Raw genomic sequence first — 13,551 nt, 5'->3', positions numbered from 1 at the left:
GAAAGATACTAGCATGGATAAAGCTGATTGGCAGGAGGCAAAGAGTGAAAATAAAGGGAGCCTTTTTTGGTTGGTTGCCAGTGACTAGCGATGTTCCACAGGGGTCGGTGTTGGGACAGATATGCTTTTTACGTCATATGTCAATAATTTGGATGATGGAATTGATGGTTTTGTTGCAAAGTTTGCAGACAATCTGAAGTCAGGTGGAGGGGCAGGTAGTTTTGAGGAAATAGAGAGGCTACAGAAGGACTTAGACAGATTAGGAGAATGGGCAAAGAAGTGGCAGATGGAATACCGAGTCGGGAAGTGTACGGTCATGCACTTTGGTGGAAGAAATGAAAGGGTTGACTATTTCCTAAATGGAGAGAAAATACTAAAATCTGAGGCGCAAAGGGATTTGAGAGTGCTTGTGCAGGATTCCCTAAAGGTCAATTTGCAGATTGACTCTGTGGTGAGGAAGGCAAACGCAATGTTAACATTCAAGAGGACTAGAATATAAAAGAATACAATGTTGAGACTTTATAAAACACTGGTGAGGCCTCCCTTGGAGTACTGAGAGCAGTTTTGGGTCTCTTATCTTAGAAAGAAATTGCTGAAACTGGAGAAGGTTCACAAAAATGATTTGAGGATTAAACGGCTTGTTATATGAAGTGTTTGATGGGTCTGGGTCTGTATTCACCTGGATTCAGAAGAATGAGGGGTGACTTCATTCAAACCTATTGAATGGTGAAAGGTCTTGATAGAGTGGATATTTCCTATGATAGGACTGTCTAAAACCAGAGGACAGAGTCTCAAAATAGAGGGGCATCATTTTAGAACGGAGATGAAGAGGAATTTCTTCAGACAGAGCGTGTTGAATCTGTGGAATTCTTTACCACAGGGAGTTGTGGAGGCCAAGTCTTTATGTATATTTAAGGCAGAGGTTGATAGATTCTTGACTGATCAGGACACGAAGAGATACGGTTGGGTGGGGGGGAGGAGGGAGGCAGGAGATTGGAGCTGAGAAGAAAAATGCATCAGCAGTGATGAAATGGCACAGCAGACTCGATGGGCCAAATGGGCTATCTAATGGTCTTACGTTCACGCCATCAGGTAGAAAGCTATCAGGCTGTTGTTCTTCCATCCTGAGAGTGACCTCATCACGGCAAAGCAGGAAGCCATGTACCAACATGTCGGAACAGGAATGAAGATAGGAATTAAATTGATTGGCCACCAAGAGATTCCACTTTTAGGAGATGGAGTGGAGTTTCTTGACAAAGCAGTCCCCCCAATTTACACTGGGTTTCACCAATGCAGAGGAGACTGTATCGGGTACAGCAGATGACACCAACAGATTTGCAGGTGAAATGTTGCCTCACCTGGAATAACTATTTGGGGCCCTGAATGGAGGTAAGGGAAGCGGTAAATGGGCAGGTGTAGCATTTTGGTTGCTTGTAGAGTTACATTTTACTGACATGTCAGAATGGGAATGGGGATAAGAATTAAAATGGTTGACTCCAGCCATTGCTGATAAGAGTTCCCTTCCAAATAACTTCGACCAACTCCTCTGTCATACCTCTGTAATTCCCTTTACTCTACTGTAATACTGATACAGCTGACTTTATCTTCTCCCTCTCAAACTGCAGGGTGAATTCCAACATATTATGATCACTGTCTCCCAAGGGTACCTTTACCTTAAGCTCCTGAATCAAATCTGATTCATTACACAATACCAAATCCAAAATAGCTTTTTCCTTAGTACGCTGTAAAAAGGCATCTCGTAGGCATTCTACAAATCTCTCTTGGGATCCTGCACCAACCTGAGAATCAGAATCTACAATTTTGGAGGAAGTGTAGGGGACTAAAGCACTGGAAAAATGTAGGTGGGGAGAAAACAGGTGAGGGAAGACAGAATATAGTCTAAGTCCAAAGTAATGAATTCTGTGGAACAAGAACAAGTTGAAACAGTGGGCCTATCGGGACAACCAGGCTTGTGGGTGATTTTGTGTCAAATCGACTAGTCAGTATTTGTAATGAAGACATGCTGCATTAGGCAAGATGATCTGAGAAAGAATGATAGTACAGTTTGGTTTTCATGGGACATGCTTTCAGAACGTTCCAGGAAGGTCACAATTTTATTCATATTGAGTTCAAGCCAGTCAAAGTGGGAGGACAGGAGAAAACCAGAGAAATGAAAGGGGATTAAATTCTCTCCAATGGAAGGCAGCAATTTTCCAACTAAACGACACTTCCCAAACTCATGATTTGTGTTTCTAAGGAGATCAACAATCACGGGAACACATCAAACTATCTTAATTTGGAAATATTACCATCTGTTTAGGATTGTGCTTTAATTACCGAAGCTCGCTACCGAACCGTGAATATGTGCGTATATCGGTTGCCTATTCAAGGATGGACAAAACATTTTGGAAATTATTTGAGAATACTGATTCTGTCAGCAAGGGCAGAGTCGGTAACGACGATGATTGGGGGCAGCAAGAACGGGCAGAGGGCAGTTTAGTGGCAGCTGAGCGCACGTACGAACTATTCCCGGTCCCCAAGCTGCAGCCGGTGAATAGACCGGAGCTTGCCCTCCGCATGCCGCTAATCTGCGGCCTCGTCCCAGCGCACCGCAACTTTAACCCGCGAGTTCCGGCTATCGACAGCAAACCTGAACAGCTCGGTCCTTCCCGCCCGACAGCGGATCCCCTGCAGCAGTCGCAGCCCACATCCCACCACCGCCATCGCCATCCCCCGGACGGTGCTCCGGCCACATTCAAAATTCCCCCACCAATTTCCGGTGGTCCTTCTCTTCGAACTTCCCGGATTACAAACTCAACTCTCGCGTTCCGCATTACTCTAGGAAACGTAATTCGTATCCTTGCAGTGCAGTTTGTCACATGTTTTATTTTAAAACTTTAGAATATGTTTAAATTAATAACCATTTAATGTATTACAATACTAAACTTTGTGTTTTCTTTGCTATAACTGGAAAACAAGCAAAACACTGTAATATTAGAACGGAAGTGCTTGTATTCCATAGTACCTGTCCTTTAGGATGTTCGAAAGTGGCATACGGTCGTTAAGTACATAAATTTTGGAATATGTTCACCGCTCTGATGTGAGTAATCTACATGTTTAATATAGTGTTATAATTAATGGAATGTGCTTTGAGAAGCTAAATGCTGCCTTGCCCTTAATTAAACCTGAATTTTATACCTTAGACACATCACTACATTTCCTCTTCAGCCATCAATTTGAAATAATTTATCACCAGAAAACCAGATGAATGGTCATAAACAATATATTTGGCCAAGATAATTTTGAACCAAGGCTAAATTCTCAGGATAATCCATTAAGGTTGACGGAGACATTTTCTGCAGTTATTGTTATTCATAATTAGAAGTTGGTGGTGAGTCGTTAATTGCAGTTGGTGTGTTGAAGGGACTTTTATAGCACTGTTTTGAGGTCAGTGCCAAGATTTTAATTCAGGAACAAAAAGCTAGGATGCTTCATGACTTGGAGGAGAATTTTCAAAGATTCAAAGTACATTTATTTTCAAGTTATGTATACACAACCCTGAAATTCGACTTCCCCAGAGACAGTCACGACACACAGAAGAAGCATGGAACCAATCTATCTTGCCATCGTTCTTGATGAGGCCAAGCACTCTCCAATCTTTCCTCTACAGTAAAGCATTACACCCTTATAAATCTCTTCAGCACTGACGCCAGTTAAGAACGTATGGTGAAGATGACATTGGTTGCTTGTCTCAATATAACCAAATAATGGCAGAAAATAACTCCAGATATGAGCTGGTGCATCCATTCATGAATGATTTAGTGGCAAATACTTGAATTTATATATCTTGGAGAGTACTGGCAATTCTCTGTTTATGTCCCTAAAGGTATTATCTTTGTACCCATTTTCATTGCAAGCTATTTTTAGAGTTGCACATTTTTGTCCACTGCTTTTCAGTTTCGTCACAGTCCTTGGTTTGTGCCCCATAATCCCTCTTCTCATTGGCATGCTTCTGTGTGATGCACTGGTGAAGTTTATGGTTAAATTGCTAACAGTAATTCACAGACATGAATAAGTCCAACTGTGCCATGTGTGGAATTTAAATTCACCAAGTTAAATAACCTGAGCTTAAAAAAACAAGAACCAATTTGTTCATTGCAGCTGTCCTCATGTAGAGAGCTGCCTTTACTTGCTACACTTCCCTCCCAGGATGTTGATCGATCGCCATTGCAGCGTCATTTTCCATAATTCTTTTATTAGAGATTCAGCCTGTCAAAATGGTCTTCCAAATTTTACAAACAAGAAAATCCAAGCAACACACACAAAATGCTGGAGGAACTCAGCAGGCCAAGTCCCATCTATGGAAGAGAGTACCGTAGATGTTTTGGGCCGAAACCCTTCATCAGGACTGGAAAAAAAAAGATGAGGAGTCAGAGTTAGAAAGTGGGGGAAGGGGAGGAAGAAACACAGGGTGAAACATGAAACAGAGAGGTGGGGAGGGGTGAAGTAAATAATTAGGAAGTTGATTAGTAAAAGAGATAGATACAGGGCTGGAGAAGGGGGAAATCTGACAGGAGAGGACAGAAGGCCATAGAGAAAAGAAAAAGGGGAGGAGTACCAGAGGAAGGTGATAGGTAGGTAAGGAGATGAGGTGAGAGAGGGAAATGGGAATAGAGATGGTGAAGAAGAGGGGGTGGGCCATTACCAGAAGTTCGCGAAATTGGTGTTCATACCATCAGGTTGGAGGCTACCCAGACGGAAAATAAGTTGTTGCTCCTCCAACCTGAGTGTGGCCTCATCGCAACAGTAGAGGAGGCCATGGACTGACATGTCGGAATGGGAATGCGAAGTGGAATTAAAATGCGTGGCCACTGGAAGATTTTCTTGCGGATGGAGCATAGGTGCTCGGCGAAGCAGTCTCCCAACCTGTGTCGGGACTCCTCGATATACAGGAAACCACACCGGGAGCACCAGATGCAGTAGATGATCCCAACAGACTCAGTGTCGCCTCACCTGGAAGGACTGTTTCAGCCCCTGAATGGTGGTGCGGGAGGAGGAGGTGTCGGGGCAGGTGTAGCACTTGTTCCGCTTGCAAGGATAGGTGCCAGGAGAGAGATAAGTGGGGAGGGACAAATGGACAAGGGAGTTGCATAGGGAGTGATCCCTGTGGAAAGCAGAAAGTGAGGTGGGGGGGAGGGAGGATGCACTTGGTGGTGGGTTCCCACTGGGAGATGGCGGAAGTTACGGAGTATTATGTGCTGGACCTGGAGGCTGGTGGGGTAGTAGGTCCTTCAATCCTTCTACACTATCATCCCACACCAGGATGGTGTTAGTTACGCTGCTTGACATTTAGGGCAGCAATAAAAGTCGTCCATCTCTGGCTGTCCTTGATCATCCTCTCTATGGTGCCCCAGGTGTGGTTCAGAGTCCTCATTTCTGCCTCTACTGTACGGCACCAAGTTGTCTTTGGTCTCCCACATTTCAGGGGTCCACTGAAGTGCTGTCTTGATGATAGAGCTGGCCTCTCTTCTCATGACGTGCACAATCCATCTCCCAACATTTCCTCATGCTGATTGCGACATGTCATCTAGATGACACTGAAGGAGTAGGGCGTGGTTGGAGATCTTTCTTGGCCAGAAAATACAGAGGATCCTTCGGAGGTTCATGGTGTGGAATGACAGCAGCTTGGCAAGGTGGTTCTTTGTCATGCGGCAGCACTTTCCACTCCTTTCCTAGAACCCTAACAATAACTCCCTTTGTCTTGTTCTTGGGTACTTAGAGTCATAGAGAAGTACAGCACAGAAACAGGCCATTTGGCCCATCTAGTCCATGCCAAAGCCATTTAAACTGCCTACTTCCATCGACCGGCACCGGGACCTCCGCCCTCCATATCCCTGTTATCCATGTGCCTACCCAAATATCTCTTAAATGTTGAAGTCAAGCTCACATGCACCACTTGCACTGGCAACTCATTCCACATTCTCACGACCCTTTGAGTGAAGAAGTTTCCCCTAATGTTCCCCTTAGAATTCTCACCTTTCACCCTTAACCCATGAACTCCGATTGGAGTCCCACTCAACTTCAGTGGAAAAAGACTGCTTGCATTCACCCAATCTATACCCTTCATAATTTTGTATACTTCTATCAAGTCTCCTCTCAATCTTCTTCATTCTAAAGAATACAGCCCTAATCTTTCCTTACAACTCAGGTGCTCCAGACCCGGCAACATCCTTGTAAATTTTCTCTGCACTCTCTCAACCTTGGTTACATCTTTCCTGCAGGTAGGTGACCAAAACTGCACACAATACTCCAAATTAGGCCTCACAAATTAGGCCTCTTTTACAACTTAAACATAACATCCCATATTCTGTACTCAAGACATTGATTTATGAAGGTCAATGTGCCAAAAGCTTTCTTTCTGACCCTACCTACCTGTGACGCCACTTTCATCAAATTATAGAGCTGTATTCCCAGATCCCTTTCTTCTACCACACTCCCCAGGGCCCTACTGTTTGCTGTGTAAGACCTACACTGGTTGGTCCTTGCTGCTGTTCGTCCTTCGTAGTCGAAGAAGACCATGGCTTCAAAGTCAAATGGGAGATTGGTGGCTGTGGGTCCGGAGGTGACTGATGAGGCCAATCCGGGCCCTGAAGGCTCGTCCACATGTGGGACACAAGTGGGTGGATGCTGTCATGGCAGTGGATGCTGCTCGGGCCTTGCGCACAGCACACTTTTGTTGAGCCTCGATGATGCGCCTGACTTCAGCTGCACGGGCTCCTGTGGTGATCTTGCTGCGCCAAGCTGGACGGTCGAGGGCAAGCGTCTCCCACGTGTTGATGTCGACACCCAGGCCTTTGAGGGACACTTTGAGGCAGTCTTTGTAACATTTCTTCTGCCCCCCCGACTGAGCGCTTGCCCTGACACAGTTCTCCGTAAAGCAGCTGCTTAGGCAATCGGCTGTCTGGCATTCTGACCACATGTCCAGCCCACCTGGCTTGGGCTTTCAGCAGGAGGGTGTAGGCGCTGCAGAGCCCAGCTCGTTCCAGGATTTCCGTGTCGGGAACTTTGTCCTGCCACCTGATGTGGAGGAGTCTGCGGAGACAGCTCAGGTGAAAATGGTTGAGCTGTTTGGCGTGTCTGCTGTAGACAGTCCAGGTCTCGCTGGCGTAAAGGAGGGTGGTAAGGACCACTGCACAGTAGACCTTCAGCTTGGTGGTAAGGCTGAGTCCTCTCCGCTCCCAGACGTTCTCACGGAGTCTCCCAAAGGCGGCGCTGGCTTTGGCAATCCTGTTGTTGACCTCAGCGTCTATGTTCACTGCGTGAGAGAATATGCTGCCCAGGTAGGTGAAGTTGTCGACTGCCTGGAGGTTCTGGCCCTTCACCGTGATGCGCGGCTCCTGGTATGGCTTTCCCGGGGCAGGTTGGTACATAACTTCGGTCTTTTTGGTGCTGATAGTGAGTCCGAAGTTGTCGCAGGCTTGTGAGAAGCAGTCCATTTCACGCTGCATCTCCTGCTCTGTGCTGGCGTTGAGTGCGCAGTCATCAGCAAACAACAAGTCTCTGATGACAGTCTCTTGCACCTTTGTATCTGCCTGCAGGCGCCTAAGGTTGAACAACCTGCCGTCAGTCCTGTACCTGACGTGGATTCCTTCTTCGTAGTTACGGAAGGCATCTGTCAGCACGGCAGAGAATACCATACTGAACAGAGTCGGGGCAAGAACGCAGCCTTGTTTGACGCCATTTGTCACTGGGAAGGCCTCCGACTCGTTGCCGTCATCCAGAACTTTCACCATCATACCGTCGTGGAACTGCCGGACGATTGTGATGAACTTGCTGGGGCAGCCAAATTTCTCCATGATCTTCCACAAGCCTTCTCTGCTGACCGTATCGAAAGCCTTGGTTAGATCAACAAAGGTCACGAAGAGGTCGCTATGTTGCTCCTGGCATTTTTCCTGGAGTTGGTGCGCAGCAAAAATCATGTCCGCAGTCCCACTTTCAGCACGGGAGCCGCTCTGGCTTTCTGGGAGCAGACCTTGCTCAAGATGTTGGAGAAGGCAGTTGAGCAGGACGCGGGCCAGAAGCTTCCCTGCAATGGATAAAAGGGAGATGCCTCGGTGGTTGTCGCAAGACTGGCGGTTGCCTTTCCTCTTGTAGATGTGGACTATGCTGGCATCTTTCAGCTGTTGCGGGACCTGTCCCTTTTTCCACATGGACTGGAAGAGTACAGTCAGCTTTTGCATCATGACAGGGCCTCCTGCTTTGTATACCTCAGCAGGGATTGCATCGGGTCCTGGCAATTTGCCACAGGAGAGTTGCTTCACTGCCTTCCTGACTTCATCTACTGTGGGGAGGGTGTCGAGGTTCTTGTTGATCTCTACCTGGGGCAGGCGGGCAATGGCCTCGTCGTTGATGTCGGCAGGGCGGTTAAGGACATTGTTAAAGTGCTCAGCCCACCGATCCAGAATCTGCTTCTTCTCTGTCAGCAGCTGTGTCTCATCTGCATTGAGGAGGAGTGAGGAGCCGGAGGACTGGCGTCCATATACAGCCTTAAGCGCATCGTAGAAGCACTTTATGTCGTGGCTGTCTGCATAGCCCTGGGTTTCATCAGCCTTCTTGCTGAACCAACTGTCCTGCATCTCGCAAAGTTTTTTCTGCACCTTTCTTCTTGCGTTGGTAAAGGCATCTTTCTTGGCTAGCAACGTGGGGTCGTTCTGATGCGCTCTGTAATGTTGATGTCCTACCAAAGTACAAAACCTCGCACTTGTCTGCATTAAATTCCATCTGCCATTTTTCAGCCCATTTTTCCAGCTGATGTAGATCCCTCTGCAAGACATGATAGCCTTCCTAACTATCCACTGTGCCCCCAATCTTGGTGTCATCCACAAATTTGCTGATCTAGTTAATCAATTTATCATCCAGATCATTGATATCGATGAGAAACAACGACAGACCCAGCACCAATCTCTGTGGCACACAACTAGTCATGGGCTTCCAGTCAGAGAGGCAGCCCTCTACTACCACTCTCTGGCTTCTCCCACAAAGCAAATATCTATTCCAATTTACTTCCTCATCCTGAATGCTGAGTGACTGAACCTTTTTGACTAGTCACTCATGTGGGTCCTTGTCAAATGCCTTACTAAACTCCATGCAGACAACATCTACTGCCTTGCCTTCATCTACTTTCCTGGTAACTTCCTTGAAAAACTCTGTAGATTGGTTAGACATGACCTACCATGCAGAAAGTCAAGCTGACTATCCTTAATCAGCCCATGTCTATCCAACTACGTACATATCCGGTCCTTTAGAATACCTTCCAATAGCTTTGCCACAACTGATGTCAGACTCACTGGCCTATAATTTCCAGGTTTTTGTTTAGAGCCTTTTTTAAACACTGGAACAATCCAATAGTACCTTTCCTATCATTAAGGATGTTTTAAATAACTCTTCTGGGGCCCTGGTAATTTCTGCAATTGCCTCCATTAGGGCCCAAGAGATACCTTGTCAGGCTTTGGGGGTTTATCCAACCTGATTTGCCTCAGGGTAGCAAATGCCTCCTCCTCTGTAGTATTGAGCAGTCAGTCCTGCCCCTCCTGCAACCAAGTCTTACTAATGGCTGCAACATCATTATTCCAGCTGTTGATCCATGCCCTTCCCCTTTCCTGCGATACTCCTTGCATTGAAATGTACACTGCTCAGGACACAATTCGAACCATGTTCAACCTTTTGATCCCTGACTTTGTCTGAGATCTTACCAACAGCTACCTCCACAACCTCTCTACTAACTAGTCTGGCACTCTGGTTCCCATCCCTCTGCAACTCTAGTTTAAACCCCACCATGCAGCATTAACAAACCTTCCTGCTGGGGTATTAGTCTCCCTCCAGTTCAGGTGTAAACTGTCCCTTCTGTACAGGTCCCATTCTCCCTGGAAGAGAGCTCAATGATCCAAAAATCTTATGCCCTCCTTCCTGTGCCCACTCCTTAGCCACGTGTTAAACTGTATAATCTTCCTTGTTGTGGCCTCACTGGCACATGGTATGCGAAGCAATCCTGAGATCACAACCCTGGACATCCTGCATGTTAGCTTGGTACCTAACTCCCTGAACTCCCTATGCAGAACCTTGTCACTCATCCTACCCATGTCATTGGTACCTACATGGACCACGACCTCTGGCTGTTCACCCTCCCACTTAACACTAAGGACTCGATCTGAGATGTCCCAGACCCTGGCGTCCTGGAGGCAACATACCATCTGGGAATCTTGTTCTCGCCCACAGAACCTCCTGTCCGTTCCCCCAACTAACGAATCCCCATTCATCACAGTGTGACTTTTCTCCCTCTTCCCTTCTGAATCGCAGAGCCAGATTCAGTACCAGAGACCCAACCCCCCCCCCCACAACAGTATCGAAAGTGGTATATCGGTTGTTGAGGGAGGTGGTCACAGGGGGACTCCGCACTGGCTCCTTAACCACTTTCCCCTTCCTGACTGTCACCCAGTTTCCTGTGTCCTGCGTCATGGGTGTAACTACCTCTATATACTGTATGTCCTATCTATCACCCCCTCAGTGAAAAATCCAGAGTTCATCCAGTTCCTGTTCCAAATTCCTAACACGGATTGTTAGAAGCTGCAGCTGGATGCATTTCTCACAGTTGTAGTCTTCAGGGACACTGGGGGTCTCCCTGCCTTCCCACATCCCGCAAGAGGAGCATTCAACTATCCTGCCTGACATCTCTACTGTCCTAACTGAGCAGATATAAAGGGAAGGAACATAAACTTTACTTAGAGCTTTCTTTTTTTTTTGATTTCTCCTACTGAAGCCTCTCTTTGCTGAATCCACGAAGACCTAAAGCTTCAAGATTACTACTGTGACTCTCTCCACTCAGAAGATGGCTGCGGTACTTGTCCCTGCCTTCCTTTAATATGCTCTTGCTAATCAATCTCAAACATGAATTGGGCACTGGTCAGAGCACAGTTATTAAAGTCTGTCACGAGCCTTGTGGCCCATCAGGCCAGTGCTTATGCCCGTTTCCGTGGCATGAAGCGACTGAGAGTACGAGACTACCCCCCCACCCCCCCCCCCCGGATAGGACGCCAGTCTATCGCGAGGTTGACCCCCAGTATTTTTTTTGCCGGTATCCATTCTCAGCTGGAGCATTGTGTGGTTAAATGCCTTGCTCCAGGACACACATGCTGCCCCGGCCCAGGCTCGAACCCACAACCTCCAGATCGCTAGTCCAATGCCCTAACCACTTGTCCACGCGCTACACTGAGCCCAATTATGCTGCTGCCTTCTTCTACTGGGGCAGTGGACCTGAGTGAAGTCCCCTCCTCACAAACTTCTGATATCCAGATTGGTAGCTGGTCAGAGCTCAATCCCATTGTTCCTTTTCCCAGATGATAGTAAACATTGGTTGTGGGATGGCCTGCTGCAACTTTTGGCTCTGCTTTGAACAGTTCAGCATTCAAATTGTCATGTCTCCAGGATGGTCTACAGGTCCTTTACTTCTTCCTTGAACAAAGGCCCATTCGGTTTCCCTCGGCCGAAATACCAATTCTTCCGGCTGAATCTTTTCTCATGTTGAATGGGAATTCTCAGTTCACTTTCTCCAGATCAAAGACTTAGCTGTGGCAACCTATCTTATTGTGGGGCACATGGAACAGATTTGCTTCAGTTCAACTTAGCCCCCTAGGCCAACACTTCCTCTGATACATCAATGACTGCACAGGCATTTGGTTATGGAAATTTGCATCGGAAATCCAGAAATCACTACCTAAATATTTGAGGTACAGAATTAAATGAGCTCTTAGGGAATTTATGCTGGAATAAATTTAATAGGTATGCACAAAATGTGAAAGAAACAACACATTTTGTTTAATCTTTTTTCAATTTGAATTGAAATTGCATGCACAGATAATTTACATTTTTCTTAATGCAGGTTTATTTTTCTGCCTTGCAGTTTTTTTCTGTCAAGAGTTTTCCATATTGCTTATTCTCGAGGTGTCTGCGTTACATCTGATATACATTTACAAGTGAATCTCTCATTCAAACTGAAAGCTAGCAAGTAATAAATGGAACATAAGAGACTGCTATCTACCTCTACTCTCTCCTGCCCCCATCAAGCTCTATCTGTTCAATTTTACCTCTCTCCTTATCTGTCTCTGTCTATCACCATCAGTCTAGAGCCTTCAGTTTTTTGTTTATTTGCCTTAGATTACAGAAATTGTCACCTTCGTCTCCATATGCAGCTGCTGACCACTGAAGAGATTTATTTTAGAAAATGACCAGGCAATCTCTTAAGTGCCAACCCTACGGTGAACCAGCAGCTGAAGTATCTTTATTGTTGAGGGAAAAAAACATTGTGTGCTGACACATCTCCGCTTATAACATAGGATTGAATGGAAATAGGTTTTGCATTACCGAAAATCACAATTTGGATAGTTTTCTAGGGTTGAAACCACTCCCTACTGTGCCCATTGTACTGATATTGCTTCTACAGTCTTACAGATCTTGGAAATGTCTTTACTTTTGCTGCCAACATCAGACCTTCTCTCTTCTAAAAGTGGCTTATTTTTGACTTTTCTCTTTCTAGATTTCCCATTCTTTGTCTTGGTGCATAGACCAGCAAAAACGTTCATTGGGTTGCATCCTGATACTTTTGCGATCCAAAGGTTCTTCGGGAGTCATGAATGAGGCTCAAAACGTGTTTTTTATAGCCATTTTATTGAGAGTTACAAGAGAAAAACGGAACAAGAAACAGAAGCAGAGAGGACAACAAAAGGATAAAGGAAAAAGCATCCGTGGTTTCTCATACTCAGTCAAGAGAAAACAACATTCCATGTGCATATACACATACAGACACTATATACCTCAGACTAGCTAGATTCAAGTAGTGTGGCACCTGTACCATAAAAATTAAGTTTCTAGAGAAACACGGAAGCAATGTACAGGTGTCCCCTGCTTTTCGAACGTTCACTTTACGAAACCTCACTGTTACGAAGGACCTACATTAGTAGCCTGTTTTCGCTAACAGAAGGTGTTTTCACTGTTACCAAAAAAGCAGCCCACGAAAAAAATCAGGGCGCGATAAAAGGCAGCGCGCTGCGCGCCCCTTGCAGCTGCTCTACCCCGGATTCAGAACTGCATTCTCGCCGGCATTGCTTAAACACGTGCCTGTGAGCAGCCGTTTGCAAGATGAGTTCTATGGTATCGGAAAAGCCTGAAAGAGCTCGTAAGGGTGTTACACTTAGCGTAAAACTAGACATAATTATGCGTTTTGATCGTGGTGAATGAAGTAAGGACTAAGTGAGTTTGGCTTGTGGAAGCTGACGAAGATGATGTTGAAGAGGTTTTGGCATCCCATGACCAAGAACTGATAGATGAAGAGCTAATGCAATTGGAAGAGGAAAGGATAACAATCGAAACCGAATGAGTAATGATAAAGTACGACTTTAATTTTGAAAGGGTACGTCGGTTTAGGGGATATTTGCAGGATGGTTTGAGTGCTTACAAAGAACTGTATGATAGAAAAATGTGCGAGGCTCAGCAGTCAAG

The 13,551-nt window shown here is 45.9% G+C and overlaps 1 protein-coding gene across 1 annotated transcript in view; it reads right to left on the bottom strand.

Moving 5' to 3' along the window:
• Positions 1-2,798, bottom strand: part of mrpl3 (mitochondrial ribosomal protein L3) — a 56,543-nt gene extending 53,745 nt beyond the window's left edge. Inside the window, exon 1 of the mRNA XM_063069627.1 lies at positions 2,651-2,798. Within this exon, the coding sequence (XP_062925697.1) occupies positions 2,651-2,730 (80 nt within the window). The 5' untranslated portion in view covers positions 2,731-2,798. The remainder of the gene's footprint in view (positions 1-2,650) is intronic.
• Between the last annotated feature and the right edge of the window lie 10,753 nt (positions 2,799-13,551).

The sequence above is a fragment of the Mobula hypostoma genome, chromosome 17 (genome assembly GCF_963921235.1).
Source record: "Mobula hypostoma chromosome 17, sMobHyp1.1, whole genome shotgun sequence".
Taxonomy (NCBI): domain Eukaryota; kingdom Metazoa; phylum Chordata; class Chondrichthyes; order Myliobatiformes; family Myliobatidae; genus Mobula; species Mobula hypostoma.
Note: the sequence above shows the minus strand (reverse complement) of the source record. Positions and strands in the feature narration are given on the sequence as shown.